This window comes from Leptosomus discolor, chromosome 9 (assembly GCF_034619465.1).
Source record: "Leptosomus discolor isolate bLepDis1 chromosome 9, bLepDis1.hap2, whole genome shotgun sequence".
In the NCBI taxonomy this organism is placed as follows: domain Eukaryota; kingdom Metazoa; phylum Chordata; class Aves; order Leptosomiformes; family Leptosomidae; genus Leptosomus; species Leptosomus discolor.
The window spans coordinates 36,828,130-36,847,277 of record NC_141399.1 but is presented as its reverse complement, the minus strand read 5'-3'; the positions used below and the strand labels follow the sequence as shown (position 1 = coordinate 36,847,277).

Sequence of the window (19,148 nt, the reverse complement as noted above, 5' to 3'; positions counted from 1 at the left end):
GGGTTTAGGATTTAATTAAATATGAGTCTCGGGGAAGTTGCAGCCAGATGAGAGCCCGCGACAGAGGCATGGTCACTCCTCCTCAAGGTGATGTGCTGCTCCCAGCCCTGTGGGCCAGCAGCCATCTTTGTGCTGTGCAGGGAGCATTTGGAATGCACCCACGCAGCTGGACGGAGGGGCAGTGACGCTCGTGTCAGGGGGTCGCTCCCAGCGCTGACGGGAATCTCAGCTCTGGGCAAGGCCAGCCCGCGACCGCTGCCTTAACTGGTGCTGTGCGAAATGAGCCCTCCTGGGTCGATGCTGACGAGTCCTGCAGGTGCCATCGCTGTGCAGGCTGGCACAGGTACCTTCAGTGAGAAGAGCTTGTTGGGCACAGTGAGCATCCCAGGCAGTGTCACTCCTGGAAAATTCTTTCAGGCTTCCATACGTAAATCATTCATGTGGCCAGGTGATAAATTTTCAAATTGCAGCACAGCCCTGTCAGTACTGACTTGCTCCGTTAACTGCTTTCCCCATGTCAATGTAATAAATATTAACTGGGTCAATTTTCAACATGAGATTCTTCTTTGTTCAGGTAGATGACCACTGAGAATGGAAAATCTGGCCTTCTTGTCACTTCCCCTCCTTGCCAGTGATTCTATTTATTGCAAAATTAGTAGGGAGGGGGCGCAATTGTCTTCTGGCTAGACGATCTCTGAATTCTGATTTGTTGCTCCATTAATTTAGTCTCATGAATCAAACTCGTTTCTGGGAGAGGCTGTAGCCTTTCCTCCTCTTCCCCAATGGGTTAACAGCTCCTGCTGTCCTGTAAAGGAGTAGTTTCTTTAGACAGACTAAACGTAGGAAATAAGTAACCAGCGACTTTATAACCTCATGCACCTTTACCTGTGGAGATCACTGGAGGGAGGCCTATGGCTACGTCTTCTGGAACTCTGCCCCCGGGACACAGAGAGGAGCTTCTAACTGGAAAAACAACAAAGTGCTGATCTGCTCTCTTTCCATGGAGAGGCAGCATAACGTTTCAGCAGTGGTTTTGTACAGCGTGGCTCTGGGAAGCCGGGAGTGACTCACTGACAGTGGCTTGGAGCTCTACAGGAAGCTGGTAAAGCAGTTCTGCACACGTCCATTTGCCGTGCGTGGCTGGGCAGGGCGTGTGAGTTCCCAGCACAGGTGGTTTGTAGCCAGCAGCCTTCCTGGGAACAAATTCGGGATGTGTTAAACAGAGTGATGCAGACAGAAGCCCCCATAAGTGAGGACGCAGCTGTCTAGTTATGTTTCAGAAACTTACCTCAATAGCTAAAGACTCCTGGGTCACTCCTGTTCCCAGAGTAAGTGATTCCCTCTCCTGTCCCTAGCTTGAGTTTCTCTTGAGCATACACATGGTTCTTCCTGCCCCTGTAATCCTTCATGCCTCAGCGCTGGCCCAGCTCTCCGTACAAAGGTATCGCTAGCCACTCAGTAACTGAGCAAATCGGGTTTTGACAAACACAGTACGCGGGTGATCCATCAACCTGCACAGCAGACACTGCATGAAGAGGCTGGTCCCTCCGCAAGAGCCACGGCAGCACATGGCAGCACCACTGAAGTTTTCTAGTTTTGGATGTGAATCTGTAAATAAATTCTAGCAGAGTGAGCAAAACAAGTACTTGACAGAGGAATTTTTTAATTAATATTCTGAGTATGTCATCTTTAAGGCGAGATATCCATCTTCTCTCTGCGTAATCTTAGCACCATGTTAGATTATTTTGTAACTTAACCTCAGTATATTTTTAAAAAATGCTTTGAGGCCTTCCCAAACGTGTGGTCTTCCCGTTCAGTAAGGGTTAGCGCTGTGTTAGTGCTGCCTCTGCGCAACTGGAGCCTGTGTCCTGACGAGGGTGCATCAATCCTTCACGTGAAAGAACAGTGAAGAGGCACTGGATCTCAGGAACTGGGCAGCTCCCAGGGCTCCTGTGTGTAGCCACAGGAGGCTCCTGTCCCTGTCAGCCTCCCGGCAGTCGCGGGTCACAAGCAGACAGTAACTGCCAACTCCTGCTAGCGCAGCAGGAGCTAGCATCAGCTGAGGCAGCGTGTTCTGCCTTGCAGTGCAGCTCCTCAGCAGTGGGAGCAGAACGCTAGCAGTTCAGAAGCTTCCTCACAAGCTTTCACCTTCCTCCTCCTCTTCCTCCTCTGTGCTTTTGTCCTCAGAGGGCAGAAGAGGCCGGTGCTGACATGACTGATGTCTGTCCGCACTCCTCCACGAGGCATGCAGGTCTGCCCTGCCTTGCTGCAGGAAGAGGGGCAGGAGATCGGGGGTGAAGGGCATGTCCCTAAAGGCGTGCAGGAGGAAGATGCCAGACACGATGGTGAGGAAGCCGCTGATGGTGCCAATGATGTTGTCTAGCACCATGTGTTGCCACTCCTTGAAGAGGACGGCAGAGCACATCATGACTGCTGTGGTGAACAGCACGTAATAAACGGGTGTGACCACAGATGTGTTAAAGATGTCCAAGGCTTTGTTCAGATAGTTGATCTGGACACTGATGCAGATCACCAGGCACACCAGGAGCACCCAGCCCAGTGGTTCTTTCAGGACTGGCTTCCCAGAGAACAGTTCTTTCAGGGCAATCCCCAAGCCTTTGACGCAGGACACGGAAAGTGAGCCGATGGCAGAGCAGACCAGAACATAAACCAGGACGTTGCTCTGTCCGTAACGGGGTCCAGCCACAAAGATAAGCAGAAGGCAGCTCACCAGGACACACACGGCAAATACAATGAACCCTTGGGGAAAGAAGAATTAAAGAGCTCTATCTGAGGACAGTAGCACCAGTGACAGATGTAACTGAACGGCAAGTAGAGGTGAAGGACAGGTGGGTCACTGCCCCATCAGTCTGTCTTTTTAGCCTCCACCTGCAGGGACCGGGCTTAGGAAGCAGAGTTGGTCTCCAGCCCGAGCGAATTTGCAGAGACACCAGCAGCTCTTTACGGTGCCGATCACAGCCCTGCCCCACAAGCGATCCTGTCAGGGGACACAGCTGCCCGTGCTGGAAGGGTTAGGGGCACAGCCAGGCTCTACAGCACTAGTGGAGGTGGGGGGCTTGTTGACCAGGAAGATGAGGGGACACAGCTCTGCAGGAGGCCCAAGAGGGTGGCAGAAAGCTTGGGAAGCCCTAGCTGAACTCTGCAGGCTGTGGTGGGATGAAGAGGAAAGTGCCACACCACAGGAGGGCGAGGCCCTGCCAGAGCACTCCCTCTTATGAGCAGCAGCATCTACCTGTTACTCTGCTTTGATCTTCTCCGTTTCCTTCTTCCATCTCCTGTGGCTTACTCTGCCATTCATGCTATTGCCCAAATCATATCCTTGCAACCTGATTCATCCTCTAACATACATATCAGGACTACCTGATCTTAGGCATAACTCTGAGTCACTTGTTCATCATTGCCTGAAGTTCCTCCGCCGTCTTCCCTCAGCCACACCACTGCCACCCACCAGTGTACAGGAATTCCCTCCCCTATCCTGGCACTGCCATGGGCCAACCACTTCGGCTGATGGCTGCAGCTAATTCCCATGCTCTTCACTTTTTTCACCAATACCTCACAGACAGTACAATAAAACCGCACTTGGTAACTGTTAGTGACCCAAGTTCTCGTTCTTGCTTCGGCACAGACCGTGTGACTTGGGAGCACCACTCAGAACCCCTCTCTGCAAAGTGGGGTTCCCGTCTGCTGCTTTCATCTGGGGTCAAAAGGACTCAACAGTCCTACAAAGCCATGCAGAAGCCGACCTGTCTCCCTTTGTTCTGAGCTAGTTAATAAGGTGTGAATACTCTGAGCATGTGCATTAAATGCTGTTTGACTGTCACCAAACTTTCACATTTAGAGCGTGGAGACCTCAGCCTCTTCCCACCCCATAAGGCAACTCACAAGCTATCCTGGACCCAGGGGGATGTTTCCTTCACTGGTGTGCGGAACAAGAAGCAGCTCAATTAACCTTTAGTTCAGTCCTTCCCAATCTAGCCAAGTTGTATCCTACTTGCTACTGTCATTTCCAAGCCTGAAGTTGACAGGACCCCTTTTATTTAAGTACCTGGATCTTTCAGCTTCTCTGCCATTGACTCGAGGCTGCAAACCTCTTCTTCCTGTGGAGCATGGATCACCATCACTGTGGAGCCCAGGATACTCAGGATGCAGCCAATCTTCCCATGAACGTTCAGCTGCTCATTCAGGAAGGTGGAAGACAGAACTGCACTGAAAGGTAGTAAAAAAAGCCAAAAACCATTAGGCCAAGAGATGGAGTACCTCAGGGAAGAGACAGAGGAAAGCTGAGCAACTGCTTTCACCACTAAGGGGTGGTAGGCGGGGAAAGGGTCTTTCCGAGGCCGCTTACCTAACAAGGACACTTAGAGCACCCAGCGGAGTTACCAGCATCGCAGGGGCAAAGGCATAGGCAGCAAAATTTGCTGCTTCTCCAACTCCCACTGCAAGAGAAACTCTGTCAGGTAAGCATCCAAGTAGGAACATTTCAACATAATACAAGTTTCAGTGCAGTCAGAAGAGCGCCTCAGTTTCCACCTGAGCATCCCGTGTTTCTCCAAGGTATATCACGCAACCAGGAAAGAACAGCACCAACAAGAACAAGCAGAAGCCTGATACACGTTCTCTTGGGAAGAGAAGGCTTGTGGTTACATGTGGTGATCCTTAGTCTCACGGGGCTATGCAGCTGAGCAGTAACCACAGAAAAATATTTCCATAATGTCCTCAAAGCTGAAGGGAGTTTTGACTCGTTTCATATTTCTAAGTCATATTCTTCTGGAACAGATTTTACAGCTTTTTAAAGGGTAAATCAAGTACAATTGGTTATTAACGCTGAAAAGTGTAAAATAGAGCTGCAGAAATCGCTGTAGCACTAAACCCATGGTGCTGGATATGCTGTTATAACTACATCATCTGGGAAGCCCGTTTCAGAAGCACTTTACCCAACCCAGTTAGACCAGCTCCTTAACTCCCATTTAGCAGAGGAACCTGGTAATACATGAGACTTCAGAATATTTTAGAGTTATAATTAGATCAACAACAGCCTCAGACACTCAGATAAAAATCAAGCAGTCAAACAACAATCATAATAAAACATGAAAGCAACTGGAAACAATGACAAACACACTCGTAAGTGTGCCATCCGACAGGTTCAGTGTGGCTACTTACTGCACAGCAGCCCTGCCCACCAAAGCCATTCTTGAAGGTAGGCGTGACCTCCTTGCCCTAAGTAAGGAAGAAAGAGTAACAAGAAACCTCAGATGAAGCTACACAAAAGGTTCATTATCCTGCCAGAACCGCCTCGGAGAAGCCAGCGGGAGCAGCCTGATCTCCCCGAAGTGCAAGGCTGCCTCGGGTCTGCCTGACCCAGACATGGGCAAACAGCGATTCTGCTACCCCAGACGCAAAGATCTTATCCCCTGGCCCTCCCACGTTTGACAGACAGCAGTTTCAGGAACGCGTGAGCGGGGTGGCTGGCTACCCCCGCGGCAGAAGTACACTTTAGGCCAAAAAGCCCCCAAACGCAGAGGCGGGCGGCCGAGGCCCGGCGCTGGCCGGACTGTCCGGGCGGCAGCCGTCGCGGCCTGCCGAGCCGGGGGCTGCGTCCCCGGGAGAGCAGCTGCAATGGCAGCCCCGGAGCCGGCGGCCCACGAGCCAGCGGCGGAGGCGACAGGCCGCTCGCAGGGGAGGCACCGGGCCGCGGCGCGCTCCCGCCGCCCCCGCCGCCAGCCTAAGACCCCCCGCCGCCCCTCTCCGCGGCCCCGGCCCGGGGGCGGCGGTACCTGCCCTGGCGCGGCCGCGGCGGCACAGCCGGAGCAGCCCCTTCTTCTTGAGGATGAAGCTGCCGCCGATGAAGGCGCTGGAGGCGAGGGCCAGGCCCAGCCCCACGTAGAAACCAGCCCGCTCGCCCGCGGCCCCCATGGCAGCGCGGCCGCCGCCGCCGCCGCCGGCCGCCGCTTGGTGCGCCGCCAACACCCTTCCCCCGGCGCCGGGCGGAACGGAAGGGGCGGCGCGGGGGAAGCCTGTGTCGGCGCACCGGGCCTGGCTTCCGCTCGGGACAGCGGCTGAGCGGCGCCGGGGGAGGTTCTGGCAGCGAGGTTTGGGGTGGGGGCGCCCGTGGGCGCCGGACAGGCCCTGCCGGGGGTGTCATCCCGACGGCAGCGCAGCCCCGGCAAGGCCCCGGCTCCCCCCGGTTCCGCTGGGCAAGAGGCTGGCCCTGGGCTTACCTTGTAGCAGCCTTGTTGGCGACGAGGTGATTGCATCTTGTCTTCCAAGCTGAAGAAGAAAGGATGAGTAAGGGCAAGGACGATGCTCCTCATGAGCTGGAGAGCCAGTTCGTGCTGCGGCTGCCGCCGGTAAGAGGCCGATCGGTCTGGTACAGCTGGGGCGGCTGCCACCGCGTTTCACAGGCGGCTCAGTCCCGTTTGCTTGGCGAGCACCGGCCTCGGGAGCGGGCTTAGCAAGGCGGGTGGAGTCAGTGGGAAATGTGCAGACCTGGCGAGGGACGTGGAAGCAGGATGGTTTTGGCCTTGGATAGCTCGTTCCCACTCCCTTGAACAGATTTTCCATGGCTTCCTCTTGGGAGGTGCTCCTGCGACACAGAGCAGGAGGCTCAGTATGCAGTTTAGAGGATTAGGGAGGAAATTTCTCTAAGGATAGAGCTTTAGCAAGTGCTGGGTCTTCAGTGACTGTGGCTGTCAGTGCCCTTGATGCTGTTTGTTAGATGCGGAAAGCTGAGACTGGGTCCTGCTGAGACCACGAGAGCTTGGTGAGGGGAGCTGTAACTTCCCCTGGAGCTGTGGTATTCTGTCGGGGGGCCTGACACCACTGGCACAGCTGTATCCTGTTGGGGGCTGCGAAGGGCACCGGGAATAGCAGAGCCACAGGGTTAACGCATGGTATTAGAAGGGTGCAATTTCCATTGTGGCTCTTGCAGTTGTTTTTCAGGGTCAGGATGGCAGGGGTGTGTGGTGGTTTGGTGTCTGGTGGGGTTTTGGTAGCAGAGGGGGAGCCTGCAGAGGTGGCTCCTGTAAGAGGCATCTGTAAGCCCTGCCCTGCCTCCAATTCGGACCCGTCTCTGGCCAAGGCCAGGCCAGTGGCGCCTCTGGGAATAACTGTTTAAGAGTGAAAGAAGGAGAGAGAAGGGGGATGTGAGAGAGACAGCCCTGCGGACACCCAGGTCAGTAAGGAAGGGGAGGGGGAGCTGTGCCGGAGCAGACGTTCCCCTGCGGCCCGCGGTGGGGTGGCGGCTGAGCCCCTGCAGCCCCTGGAGCCCAGCAGTGGCCCAGAGGTCGCCCTGCAGCCCGCGGAGGAGCCCAGGCCGGAGGAGCAGGGCCCGGGCCCGGAGCAGCCGTGGCTCCGAGGCAGCCCGCGCTGGAGCCGCCCGTCGGTGGGAGGGCGGCAGCCCCGGGAGGGACCCGCGCTGGGGGGTTCTGGGGAGCTGCGGCCCCGCGGGAAGGACTCGCGTTGGGGCAGTTGGCGGAGGAATGTCTGCCGGGAGAGGGACCCCGCGGTGGGGCAGGGGAGGGCTGCGAGGGCCCCTCTGCCTGAGGGGGAAGGAGCAGCGGAGACACCTTGTGCCGGCCGGACTGTGACCCCCATTCCCTGCCCCTGCGCTGCTGGGGGGGAAGAGGGAGCAGAGCTGAGCCTGGGAAGAAGGGAGGGGTGGGGTGGAAGGTGTTTTTTAGAGACCTGATTGTATTTCTTATTAGCCTTGGTGGTGGTGGTTGTTGATTAAATGGATGTTGTTATCCCTAAGTTGAGTCTGTCTCTTGCCCGTGACCATAACAGGTGAGTGAGCCCTCCCTGTCCTTTGTCTCAACCCTCGGGCCTTTTGGTTGTGTTTTCTCCTACCCATCCCTCAGGGGACGAGGTAGGGGTGAGTGAGTGGCTGCGTGGGGCTTTGTTGCCGGCTGGTGGGCTCAAACCATGACGAGGTGTTTAAAGCTGGATAGGTTGGACAGAAGACTTTGGTGATTCTCCGAGGAAGCACACCCAATCCTGATGTAAGTCTGTCCAACCTTCCCAGGAATATGCCTCCACTGTGCGGCGAGCGGTACAGTCCGGGAATGTCAACTTGAAGGACAGGCTCACCATTGAGCTGCACGGTGAGTGAGCAGGATCAGGCCATCTTAAAACTCCTCTGACTGTCCACTGGTGAAGGTGTGCAACTTGCATGTGTTTTCCCCTGAAATTTCTGCTTCCCGTGAGTGTATTGCTCAGTTTAGCTGTTTAGTGACAGCACTAACCTGTCCCGTGGCTTTCCGCAGCGGATGGGCGCCATGGGATTGTCCGCGTAGACCGGGTGCCGCTGGCGGCCAAGCTGGTAGATCTGCCCTGCATCATCGAGAGCTTAAAAACCATTGACAAGAAAACCTTCTATAAGACAGCGGATATTTGCCAGGTATGGGCTGTCCTTCTTGCCTACCCCAACAGCTTAATTCCTTGCTCCCCTCTCCAGGAAAACCCTTGTACACTGTGGCAGCTGGACCCAGTGTAACGTGGCAAATTTCTGTATTCTCACAGTATTAGCAGTTTAAAATTCCCCACTCTGCTTGGTCTTTAGAAATCCCCATTCTGAAGCGTGAAATGTGATTGTCCTTGTAACAGGTTAACTACTGCTGTGTTTAGATATGAACTGAGCTGGGTGTGAAACCGTGTTTCTCATGTCCCATGCCCATGAATCTCTTTGGCTCACAACATACAGTGGGCAGTCACTGTTCATTTTCCAGAAAAGGTTTCACATCCTTTTGTCCTTGCGTAATGATGAGCACCCTTCATGTTTATGTGGGTATTCCAGATGCTCGTTTGCACTGTGGATGGTGATCTCTACCCCCCTTTGGAAGAGCAAACTGTGAGTACTGACCCCAAGGCAAACAAGAAGAAGGATAAGGACAGAGAGAAGAAATTCATCTGGAACCATGGCAGTGAGTAGAGGCAGTGGAAAACCCTTCCATCCCACCACCTCAGTGTCCCATCAGCTGGGGAGGGCACTCACCACTGCCATGTCCTGGCTGTGCTGCTGCTTCATTCTCAGTGCTCTCTCTGTTCCTGAAGGGACCTTCTCCCTTTTGGCACACAGCTCTCCCATTAGGCCATCTGCCTGACACGTGCAATCTGTTTCCTCTATCACAGTCACTCTTCCCCTGAAAAACGTACGGAAGAGACGATTCCGAAAGACAGCTAAGAAGAAGGTGAGTTGCTTCTCACACGGATGCAGATGCAATAACCAAGGGGTAGGAAGGCAGAGACATCAGAGCTGTAACCATCTGTTAGTCCAGAAAACATGTGATTTCTTAACATTGCTTCGCATGTTTCCTTGCCCAAGGTGAGGGTGACGGGAGGGTAGCAGATTTAAACACTTCTTTGGGTGCTTCCTCCGTGTTTTCTAAGATGCTCCTGAGGGGAAAAATCCTCTGTGCAGAGAACTGCTGGACTCCATTCCTGCAGCTGCCTTGCCATTGCGTACCCCTTCCTGCTCATAAAGAAGGGAAGACTCGCATCAAAATGCAGCTTCACTCATTCCTGCTTCCCCAGCTGAAATCTTCTCTCTATGCATGGCCCGTTCACTTCCCCAACAAGCAACACTGCAAATAGAATAACTGTCATTTCAGCTGGGGGAGTGACAACAGATGGAGCTCAGGGACTGTCTCTGTGCATATGCACAAGCCAGGCAAGGTGTTGGGGAGATGCAGCACCCTGAAGCTGGGAAGACATGTTCTTTGCTTTGCAGTTTCTGAGAACAGAACACAGTGCTGTTTTGCATGACATTTGGGAAACAAATTACTTAAAACATTCTTATAGCCCACAGGAGACATTTGATGTCACTGCGTTAAGTTTCCTGGGTAATTTAAGAGTGAAAAATTAAACCTTCTTTTGAGTGAGACAGGAAGGAGTTGAGTTGACCATCCATCAGGAAACAGCTCCTCAAGGACTTTCTGCATACACACAGAAAGTCTTATTTCATAAGTAGTAGTAGAAAAGTGAGAGCATACAACCCACCAAGGAGCTCTGTACAAAAAAGATGGATTGCTTTCTGGAGGTGCATAAATTATATTTAGGGTGAGCATGAGCAGAAAGCATAAGAGAAGAGAGGCTTGAAATAGGATTCTGTCTGGAGGTGAAGGGTTGGAGTTGACCGGCACCAGCAGTGTGCACAAGGCATTTAACAGTGTCTCTGTTCCCTTTCCCCTCTCTGTCCCAGTACATTGAGTCTCCTGATGTTGAAAAAGAAGTGAAGCGTCTGCTGAGCACAGATGCCGAAGCTGTCAGTGTCCGTATCCTTTTAGGAAAAAACAAAAACTCAAGCTGGGTACAGGACACTTTGTGTGACCTGGGGGTTGTGGAAAGGAGAGACAAGTTCAGCTTTGCTTGGGTGTGAGAGACTGGGAGATAAGCACGCAAGAGGCACTGAAGTTCTGGGTCTTCATCTTTGCCTTGTTCAAAGCTCATTGTTTCTTCATGGCGACCTTCCTTGTGGATAGTACTGTTGTATTGAGCAGAAACTTATGTAACAGCAGAGGAGAAGTCATCAAAAAAGGGGGCTGGGGTGGTTAATCCTGGATATCCATAGCTACAAGGCCAGACTTTTTGGAGGGGCAGTGATCTCCTGCAGTTTTTAGCATTTTTTTTGTCATACTGCATCTTTCCTGTGCCTCTTTTTTCCCTTGACTCATCTGTTCCTGCTGTCAGGCTGGGAAGTCATTGCTGAAGATGAAACAAAAGAAGTAGACAACCACGGTTCACTCACCAGCCTGGACATCTCCTCCCCAGGGATGTCAGGACATAAGCAAGGCCATGGCTCCTCAGGTGCAGTGGGGACGGCTGTTGTTTTCTTTCTGCCCACTCAGTAATCAGTTGGGCCCATTCTCTCTGGGGTGAGCTCTAACCAAAGCGAAGGAGAGAGGGCCCTGAGACGGGCACCCTGTACTGACATGGTCCCTGGCAGACAAAGGGTGCTGGAAGGTCATCAGCTGTGTTTTTCCTCTCGCCTTTTGCACCCCCCTTAGAACATGATGAACTGCGGGAGATATTTAATGACATCAGCAGCAGCAGTGAAGATGAAGATGAGAGGGATCATCATGACGACGAAGACCTGAACATCATGGACACTGAGGAGGACTTGGAGAGGCAGCTGCAGGACAAGCTGAATGAGTCTGATGGGCAGCAACAGGAGAATGAGGGGTCCAACCAGATAGGTGAGTGGGTGGCAGAGTGCAGCAGAATCACCGGGGTGCCAGGCAGGCTGCACTGCCCAGCTCTGCCTGTGCCCTGGGTCTGAGCTCGCTCTCTCTTCCAGTCATGGGGATCCAGAAACAGATTGACAACTTGAAAAGTAAACTGCAGGAGACCCAGGACAGGAGGAAGCGCCAGGAAGATCTCATCATGAAAGTGGAGAACGTAGCCCTCAAGGTGAGAGCTCTCCTGGGATCTTCTGCTTAGCACTGCCTTGCCATTAGATCCAGCAGACTGATTCAGCTGCTGCCCTGGAAAAGCCAGGGGCTTTTGCCTGCTGAGTTAAAAATAATTGTGGTGTGACTGTACATACTCCAGCATTTCCCCACGGAGGCAAAGCAATCTATGAAACTGCAGGAGATAAGGGGGCTGGTTGTCAGTGCAGCTTGGGGCTTGCTGCACCTTTTGGCATGTTGTGCCCACACCCATTCAGTTGAGGACACATTGATAACTGTGGTCTGGCGTGTTTGTCTCTGCAGACCCGTCTCCAGGCTGTGCTGGATGAGTTCAAGCAGCAGGAAGAGCGAGAGAAGCAGCAGGTGAGGAAACTCCTGCAGTGGAGTGGGAAGGACTGGGGCACAACGTGATTCTAGGCTTGGCCTCTGACAGTTTCCTGAATCTTGTACCACACCAGCTGCTTTGAACTCGGGTGTTACAGGTCAGGTGCGGTTGTACCTCGTCTGTTGCGTGCAACTACAGTTGAGGTACAACCACACCTGACCTGTAACACTGGGGTTCAAAGCAGCTGGTGGAAGGAAAAGGGGTCGGTTGCAGCAGTGAGTCTAGTCAGCAGTCCAAGGCTTCTAGGATTGCTGCCTGGGTTAAAATATGACACAGAAACCCACGAGCACCCGTGTACAAGAAAGGCAGTAGCTGTAGAATCTTGGCAGATTTCCTGCCTGGGCAGCTCTGCTGGGTTTCAACCAGGTACCAAGGCAGGCGGTTCCCACTCCCAGTTTCCTGTTGTGTGGCTTCCCCTTGTGGGCAGTGCTGAATTCTGCCCCAGAGGTGCCCAGGCGTGGCTCCCTGTGATGTACAGCCAAAGCCCCCACTGGAGTAGGTGGAAGATCTGCAGAAACACAGACGTGCTTGGGCTGGAGCTGCCAGGAGTCCCAGCTGTGCCTTACTGTAATGCCTCGCTCCCCTTTCCCAGATGATGTCCCTGCAGGAGCAGCTGGAGTCACTCATGGAGAAGTGAGGAGCAGGCCTGGATCTTTGTACCTGCAAGCAGAGCTGGAAGTGTTGTTCATCTGCCACGCTGAAGTCTTTGCCTTAGTCACACACCTCTGCTGCCTGTTGGGCAGTGCTAGAGGTTCTGTGTCCAGAGCTGCTCTCATGCATTCTGCTGGGCTTGGCTGTTGGAGCTAAAGAATTGGACTGTGCCTGTGAGAGCAGCCAAAACACTGGACTTACTGTAAATATTCAGCACCATTTTCCCAGAGGTGTTTAGTTCTCCCTGGGACAGTTGCGTGTGGCTCTCTGCATCTTACTGAGTCTTGGACTTGATGGACTGCAGCCTGGTAGGAGGTTGTTCTTGTGTTTGAGGAATGCTTGTGTCTGCAAACCAGACTCAATAAAGTACTGTTTCCACCCCTGGTCTGTTCCTCTGTGGTTTCCTGAGCACAGACTAGCACTGCCTCTTGCCAGCTTGCGCCTGACCACACACAGCCCCGGGCTCGGGCTCACACCAGCATTGCTGGGCTCTTCACTGAAATGCTCCTTGTGTGGCTGGGTCAAAGGGGGACTGCATGCGAAGGGGACCCCGTGAGCTGTCACTCTGTAGGAGGAACGAGGCCCTCCTGATCAGGGAGTTTCTTTAATTCCTCACAGACTAGGCAGTCAAATCCCAGATTAACCTGGCAGGGTGGGAAGAGGATTAGAAAGGCAGTTCCAGAACGCAGCGGAGGGCACTGTGGACGCCCCACTCACAGCCCGAAGGGCAGGGGAAGGGGAGAAGGCTTCCAAGCTCTGCCCCCAGCACAGAGAGCAGAAGGCCAGCAGCAGCCCTGAGAGATGATGTGTGTCTCCAGATAGTGAAGAAAAGGAGATGGTGTGAGGAGGACGTGGAGCTCAGGAAAGGCCAGAGTGTACCTGTGTGCATGTGCCTGTGACCTGCCCCTGGGGGCCGGCAGGAGCGGTGATGGAGGAAACCTACCTGCTGAATGTAGAAGGGGTCAAAAAGAAGATTCTGCATGGAGGCCGAGGGGAGCTGCCGAAGCTGCAGGATGGGAGCAAGGTAAGTCGTCTTGGTTGTTGCCCCAAAGCCCTAGGAGAGGGAAGTGGTCCAACACCACCATCCCTGCGCGTTAGGGTTAAATTCCCTGCTCACAAGCTGAGCTCCAGGTCTGTGGTACAGGGAGATCCCATCTCCAGGAGATCCCTTGCGAGGGGGGTGCAGGAAGGGCTGTTTCGGTCACAGGCAGCCACATGTGATGGCGGACGTTGCCCACTGCCTTCACCTTGCACTGGGGCTGTTGCCAACCTCCTCCCTCTGTCCTGGGGCAGTCGGAGCTCAGCGGCCACGATGGGTCGCTGGAAATCTGCTTCTCCTGATTTGTGTCAAATGAGTGAGGGGTGCCAACATGAAGCTCTTGGGGGTTTGCAAGATTCCCCAGGCCATGGGTTTGGGCAGATCAGTGTGGGTTCCAGCAGGTCCTGGTGCATGCTGTGGGAGCGCTCTGTGTACTGGGTTATAAAGGGGGATCCAAATAGAGCAGCAAGATACAGCATTGATGGGTGTTAAGACACTCCACCATCTGCTTGCTGTCTAAGACAAGTGGGTAGGAGGCACAATCTCCTGCTGCGGATGGAGAGCTGCCAATCAAACCAGCACTTCTCCAGGAGCAGGCTTGGCCCTGCATCCTGGCCCTGTGGCAGAGGGATTCGGGGCTGGCAAGGGGACAGCGATCTCTCGCTGCGGTGCCTTACTGGCTCAACACTGAGCTTTCTCTGGGGCAGATCACCTTCCACTTCCAGACGCTGAAGGATGACTTTGAGCGGACAGTGATTGATGACAGCCGGGAAGCTGGCATCCCCATGGAGATCATCGTGGGCAAGATGTTCAAGCTGGAGATCTGGGAGACGCTGCTCAGCTCCATGAGAGCTGGGGAGGTGGCCGAGTTCTGGTGCGATGCCATCGTGAGTGAGGGGCCCGTGAGCGCCCACTCCCCTCCTTCTCTGCAGATCCAGGGCACAGGACCATGCACCCCAGAGATGCTCCAGCCTTGCCTGGTGCAAGCACAAGGGGGCACGGGGCAGGGTGGCGGGGGGGCATCAGAGGGGGCTGGCCCCAGAGGAAGGGGGTGCAGGCTGGCCCCATGCGGTTGAGCGGGGTGCTCCCCCTTCTTGCAGCACACAGGCATGTACGCCCTGGTCTCCAGGGGCATGCGGAGGATTGCAGAAGGCCGGGACCCCCTGGAAGGGCAGAAGCACCGCTGTGGCATGGGCAACATGTTTGACTACCACAGCACAGGCTATGATGACCTGGATGAGCTGCAGCGGACGCCGCAGCCCCTCATCTTCATCATGGAGTTGTTCCGGGTAAGGGGGATGGCAGGAAGGGCTGCCAGCATGGGGACAGCCAGGGCAGGCAGTTCAGCTCCCACTGCTTGTGCAGGTGGAGGAGCCCTCAGCGTACAAGCGTGACACCTGGGCCATGAGCAAGGAGGAGAAGCTGGCAGCGGTGCCCGTGCTACACCGCGAGGGCAACAGGCTCGTCCTCCACAAGGAGTTTGGGCAGGCGGCGGCAAAGTACCAGGAGGCTGTCATCTGCCTGAGGAACCTCCAGGCCAAGGTGAGCAGGACCTGGTCACCTCCTGTCATCCCTGCCTGGGTTTTCTCAGCAAAGCACTCCCCTCTGGGCCCTTGGTGCCCTGGAACGTTTGACCACAGCTGTGAACCACCCACTGTGGCTCCCCGGGGCAGGAGAAGCCATGGGAGGATGGGTGGCTGAAGCTAGAGAGCCTGGTCACGCCGCTGGTGCTCAACTACTGCCAGTGCCAGCTGGAGCTGGGAGAATACTACGAGGTGTTGGAGCACACAACGGAACTCCTCCAGAAACACAATGGTACCCATGCCCTGCATCCTACCCCCCCTGCTGTGCCTGCAGCCCCTGGGGACTCTGTCCTCTGGATCCCTCATTCATGACAATGATCATCCCATGTCCCTCTGCCTGTGATGGTACCTATGTCATCTGGATCCCCATGTCCGCTGCAGAACCCGAGCCCCAGGTCCCCTTGCCCTTGACAGGGCCCATGTCCCTGGTTTCCCCTGCCCACAGTGGCACCTGTACCCCATATACCCTAGGTCCCCCTGCCCATCATGTCCCACATCATCCAGATACGCCTGCCTACCATGGTTCCCCTTGCCCATGATGATCCCTGCACCCCATGTCCCCTGTGGCCCATGGTGCCACATGCACAGCCCAGGTCACCCTGCCCATGACGGTACCCCGACCTACAAGAAGTGTGTCCACCCCACGTTCCTGTTCCCTTACCTATGATGGTACCTGTGCTCCATGTCCCCTGGGTTCCCAGGGTCTCCAGCTCCTGTGGCTGGTGGCCCTGAGCTGCCGGACCCCCGCCGGGGGCTCTCCTCTCCTGGCAGACAACGCCAAGGCCTATTTCAAGCGGGCAAAGGCCCACGCTGCTGTCTGGAATGAGCGGGAGGCACGGGAAGACTTCCTGCGGGTGGCTCACCTCGACCCCTCTATGGCAGCCGCTGTGAAGAAGGAGCTGAAGCAGCTGGGTGAGAGGATGAGGAAGAAGCACGTGGAGGATCGGAAGCGCTACCAGGGGCTCTTCCAGCTGCCCCAGAGGCCACGGGCCAGCGAGCGGCAGGAAAGTAAGGAGGTGGGCAATGGGGCCATGCTGCAGGAAGAGGTACCCCAGGGTGAGGCTGGGCTCCTGGAGACCCCTGGGCAGGGGGAGTGGGGTGCAAGGACCGAAGAACTAGAACAACCAGGGGCTGACCAAGCAGAACAAGGGAACCCCAGGGCCAGGTGTGAAGAGGCAGCACCAAGAGGAGAAGCAGCGCAGAGGAAACCTGCAGAGGTGGAAGCAAGGGATGGGATAGGTCTGAGGGAAGAAGCAAACCTGGGCAACTGTGGGGCAGAGCCAGAGAGCTGGGGAGCAGAGAGGAGGGCAGAGGAGGAAGATGAGGAAGAAGTATTGAAGGAGGAAGAAGAGGAGGAGAAAGTGGAGGAGAAAGAAATAAAGGAGTGGGAGGAGAAGATAGAGGAGGAGAAAGTGGAGGAGGACAAAGAGGAAGAGAACCCAGCATCAGAGATTAAAAAGCTGACTTTAGGGCAATGTGAGGCAGCAATGGGGACAGAGGCAGGGGGGGACGGGCAGGGAGCCAGTGGGGCAGAGGGAGCTGGCACAGGGAGCATGGCTGGGACTGAAGCAGGCAGAGCTCTAGAGCTGGGGACCCCCACTGAGGGGCTGGGGCCCCTGGAGCTGAAGGACTAAACACCTGGGGAGGCGCTGGAAGAGGGGAGCTGTGGGGAGCAGCAAGCAGGCAGCAGCCGATGAAACGCTGGGGAAGGCAACGCTCCCCCACGCCCTGACAGCTTTGCCCCTGGGGCAGTGCTCTAGGCTGGGCACTCAGAGCAGTTGAGGAGCTGGGTGGAGGGGCAGAAGTAACCCCCTGCCCCATAGCAGCCGGGGAAGGGGTGACACATCCAGCAGGGCAGTGAAGTGAGAGCAGAGAGCTCGGGGCCATGACCCTGGGGCACGGCCAGTCCTGAGCAGGGCCAGTTACCCCTGGATGGGGGAAAGGCTGCTGGACCACTGACAAGGTGGCGCAGCACAGGCAGTGGGGCTGCTGTACTCTGAGAGGGAGCCCCAGGGCTGAGGACTGGCCCTGCGGTGACACGGGAACAATGCTGTCCTCACCCTGCTGCCACCGGGACCACCAGCCCCGCTGTGCAGCAGCACCTGCTGCCTCCTGCCCCGACACAACTGGGCCCCACTGAGCTTTGCTGACTGAGAAATAAAAGCTCTTCCCTGGTACCATGTGCTGGATCTGTTCCTGGGCGCGACCAGCTTCACCTCCTGCCTTGCCCTGGAGCCTGCGGCAGAGGGAGGGGGTATTTTGCTCTACCCTTGTGAGGGGGAGTTAAAGAGGCTGCACTTCACCCCCATTTAAGTTCCTGAATCTCTCCTGTGTGAGAGCTGTCACCGTACTCAGATGCAGTATCACCGTGTCAGGCCTTTGCCCAGCACCACCAGCCCTTCCAGGCAGGGGTGAGAGCAGGTCCAGCCCTGCAAGTACCAGTCCTGGGCAGGCTTCACCATCAGCTGAGGCTGGGCTGCACCCTGTGTGGCAGGGAGGGCCTGAGACACCCCAGCCTTGCCCTGGGCTAATCCTCAGCTGAGCCCTTCACTGTGCCACGGAGAGCAGAGGGACATGGGCAGCACTTGAGGCAGAGGCACCCAGACACCTCTGGGCACTGGAGAGTTAGTGGGGCTCCAGAGAGAAAGCACTGAGGGAGAGGACTGCCTGCCCAGCATCCCACTACTGCCTACATCCTTCCTGGGGCTGAAGGGTTTCCTACGGCAGAAGTTCCTGAGTGAGGAAGAGGGACTGTCCACACATCCCCAGTCCCAGCCCTCAGGGTGCTGCATTGCTCTGCCCTGAGCAGACCTTGCTGGAACAAGCCAAAGGAAGGCTGAGGGATGCACCTGTGACTGAGAGCCTGGGGCTCTACTCACAGCTACTGCTCTGCCTGGAATGGTGTGGACAGCCAGGGTGACACAGGGCACAGGGACATCTGTGTCCCAGCAGCCCTGCAGGAGCAGTGCCAGGATGGCACAGTGCCAGGAGCTGCCCTGGCTCAGCCGAGCTGCACGGATAGAAGAGACCAGAGCATCAGTCCGGGTCTCAGTATAAATACAAATTTATTCTCTTTCCAGAGCAGAGATGGCGCAAAGCAGCGAGGACAGCAGCACCACGGTACATGGTTACCAGAGCATTAGCCAGCCTGCTCCCCTCCCTGCTGCATCCTGGCTCCCAAACACAGCCCGAGCACCCGGTCTGGCCACCGCTGCTCCCCACACCTAGCACTGGGGCCAGCAGCTCTGCCTTCGTCCTGCCTTTTCCTTCTTCCAGCTCCCCCCCCTGGCTGGGAACTCCTGGCCTCACCTTCAGGCCAAAACTTCACTCCTCCCCATGCTCCCCTCATCCTGCCACTGGAATAACGGGGGGGGGGCCAGCCAGGTCTTGCAGGCTGGCATGTGGTCAATCAAGCAGCCTGACACACACAGCGTGCTTACAGCCAGCCTAACACCAATGCCACTGCTACTGCACTCCTGTCGCTCACCCGGGGGTGAGGGTGAACAGCAACCTGCACCACTGCTACTGGACAGCACAAGGCCGCCAACACCCGGCCATAAGGCTTGCACCACCTTATCCCCAGTGTGGGCACTGCTCTGCACCTCTGCCAGCACACTGAAGGCAGCCACACAGCCCTGCGCCCCCACATGCTGCCTTGGTCCCAACCTCCCCAAACAGCTCACTACCACATCCCATCCCAGCCAGCAACAACAGCCCCGTCCCTGTCCTCACACCAAGCTCTGTTTTGGGCAGGGCGCTTCACACCAGCGTGCAGCCCTGCCTGCACCCTGCCGTGCCCCAAGGGCTCAGGCATCTCATCCGTTCACAGCCTGTGGCCCCAGAGCACCAGGGCCATCTCAGCCTCCACTCTGGGGCACCCAACAGCACCTGACTCTACCTTTCTCAACATAACACGAGACAGCCAGGCTGAAGGAGCCTTTGGGACCAGGAGCTACCCTGCCAGCTTGCAGAACAGCCTCCTCCACTGCCCAGAGGGACCCGCCTGCTTCCAACAAGTGTCTCCAGCCCCTCAGCCCAGCTCAAATTGGGGGACAGCAGCAGGGCAG

At 55.8% G+C, this 19,148-nt stretch overlaps 3 protein-coding genes across 6 annotated transcripts; 2 read left to right on the top strand and 1 right to left on the bottom strand.

The window, feature by feature from the left end:
* Window position 1: 1 nt before the first annotated feature.
* On the bottom strand, window positions 2-5,934 carry LOC104340577 (magnesium transporter NIPA2). Of its 3 annotated transcripts, XR_015183772.1 has the most exons (7): window positions 5,796-5,934; window positions 5,182-5,238; window positions 4,367-4,457; window positions 4,067-4,227; window positions 1,289-2,760; window positions 886-1,193; window positions 2-805 (listed from the first exon to the last, which is right to left on the bottom strand). XR_015183772.1 is itself a non-coding variant. In XM_086470007.1 (5 exons), exons 1-5 carry the CDS (start codon window positions 5,932-5,934, stop codon window positions 2,135-2,137), a joined length of 1,074 nt encoding a protein of 357 aa, XP_086326133.1. In that variant the 3' UTR covers window positions 1,235-2,134. The 3 variants fall into 3 exon arrangements, 1 of the variants encoding a protein (XP_086326133.1); XR_015183771.1 differs by having other exon boundaries at window positions 2-1,193; XM_086470007.1 differs by lacking the exons at window positions 2-805; window positions 886-1,193 and having other exon boundaries at window positions 1,235-2,760.
* A 254-nt stretch (window positions 5,935-6,188) lies between these two features.
* On the top strand, window positions 6,189-12,842 carry TAF7L (TATA-box binding protein associated factor 7 like). Of its 2 annotated transcripts, none has more exons than XM_086470008.1 (11): window positions 6,189-6,368; window positions 8,042-8,120; window positions 8,283-8,416; window positions 8,813-8,939; window positions 9,148-9,206; window positions 10,217-10,289; window positions 10,705-10,821; window positions 11,022-11,210; window positions 11,312-11,424; window positions 11,727-11,786; window positions 12,401-12,842. In XM_086470008.1, exons 1-11 carry the CDS (start codon window positions 6,303-6,305, stop codon window positions 12,443-12,445), a joined length of 1,062 nt encoding a protein of 353 aa, XP_086326134.1. In that variant the 5' UTR covers window positions 6,189-6,302; the 3' UTR covers window positions 12,446-12,842. The 2 variants fall into 2 exon arrangements, with proteins under 2 accessions (XP_086326134.1, XP_086326135.1); XM_086470009.1 differs by having other exon boundaries at window positions 9,148-9,207; window positions 10,212-10,289.
* A 545-nt stretch (window positions 12,843-13,387) lies between these two features.
* Window positions 13,388-16,841, top strand: LOC104345437 (aryl-hydrocarbon-interacting protein-like 1). Its single transcript, XM_086470678.1, has 7 exons — window positions 13,388-13,483; window positions 14,206-14,385; window positions 14,599-14,787; window positions 14,864-15,040; window positions 15,172-15,313; window positions 15,853-16,137; window positions 16,834-16,841. Exons 1-7 carry the CDS (start codon window positions 13,388-13,390, stop codon window positions 16,839-16,841), a joined length of 1,077 nt encoding a protein of 358 aa, XP_086326804.1.
* Window positions 16,842-19,148: the final 2,307 nt, after the last annotated feature.

Excerpts from the sequence above, each read along its gene's own strand:
- LOC104345437 (XM_086470678.1), top strand. The coding sequence starts at position 13,388 with ATGGAGGAAACCTACCTGCTGAATGTAGAAGGGGTCAAAAAGAAGATT. Across the intron at positions 14,386-14,598 it reads AGTTCTGGTGCGATGCCATC|CACACAGGCATGTACGCCCT; the intron begins GTGAGTGAGGGG and ends CCCTTCTTGCAG. Across the intron at positions 14,788-14,863 it reads TCATCATGGAGTTGTTCCGG|GTGGAGGAGCCCTCAGCGTA; the intron begins GTAAGGGGGATG and ends CTGCTTGTGCAG.
- LOC104340577 (XM_086470007.1), bottom strand. The coding sequence starts at position 5,934 with ATGGGGGCCGCGGGCGAGCGGGCTGGTTTCTACGTGGGGCTGGGCCTG. Across the intron at positions 5,239-5,795 it reads CCGCGGCCGCGCCAGGGCAG|GGCAAGGAGGTCACGCCTAC; the intron begins GTACCGCCGCCC and ends TTCCTTACTTAG. Across the intron at positions 4,228-4,366 it reads GCTCTAAGTGTCCTTGTTAG|TGCAGTTCTGTCTTCCACCT; the intron begins GTAAGCGGCCTC and ends ACTACCTTTCAG.
- TAF7L (XM_086470009.1), top strand. The coding sequence starts at position 6,303 with ATGAGTAAGGGCAAGGACGATGCTCCTCATGAGCTGGAGAGCCAGTTC. Across the intron at positions 11,211-11,311 it reads TGAGGGGTCCAACCAGATAG|TCATGGGGATCCAGAAACAG; the intron begins GTGAGTGGGTGG and ends TCTCTCTTCCAG. Across the intron at positions 11,425-11,726 it reads TGGAGAACGTAGCCCTCAAG|ACCCGTCTCCAGGCTGTGCT; the intron begins GTGAGAGCTCTC and ends TTGTCTCTGCAG.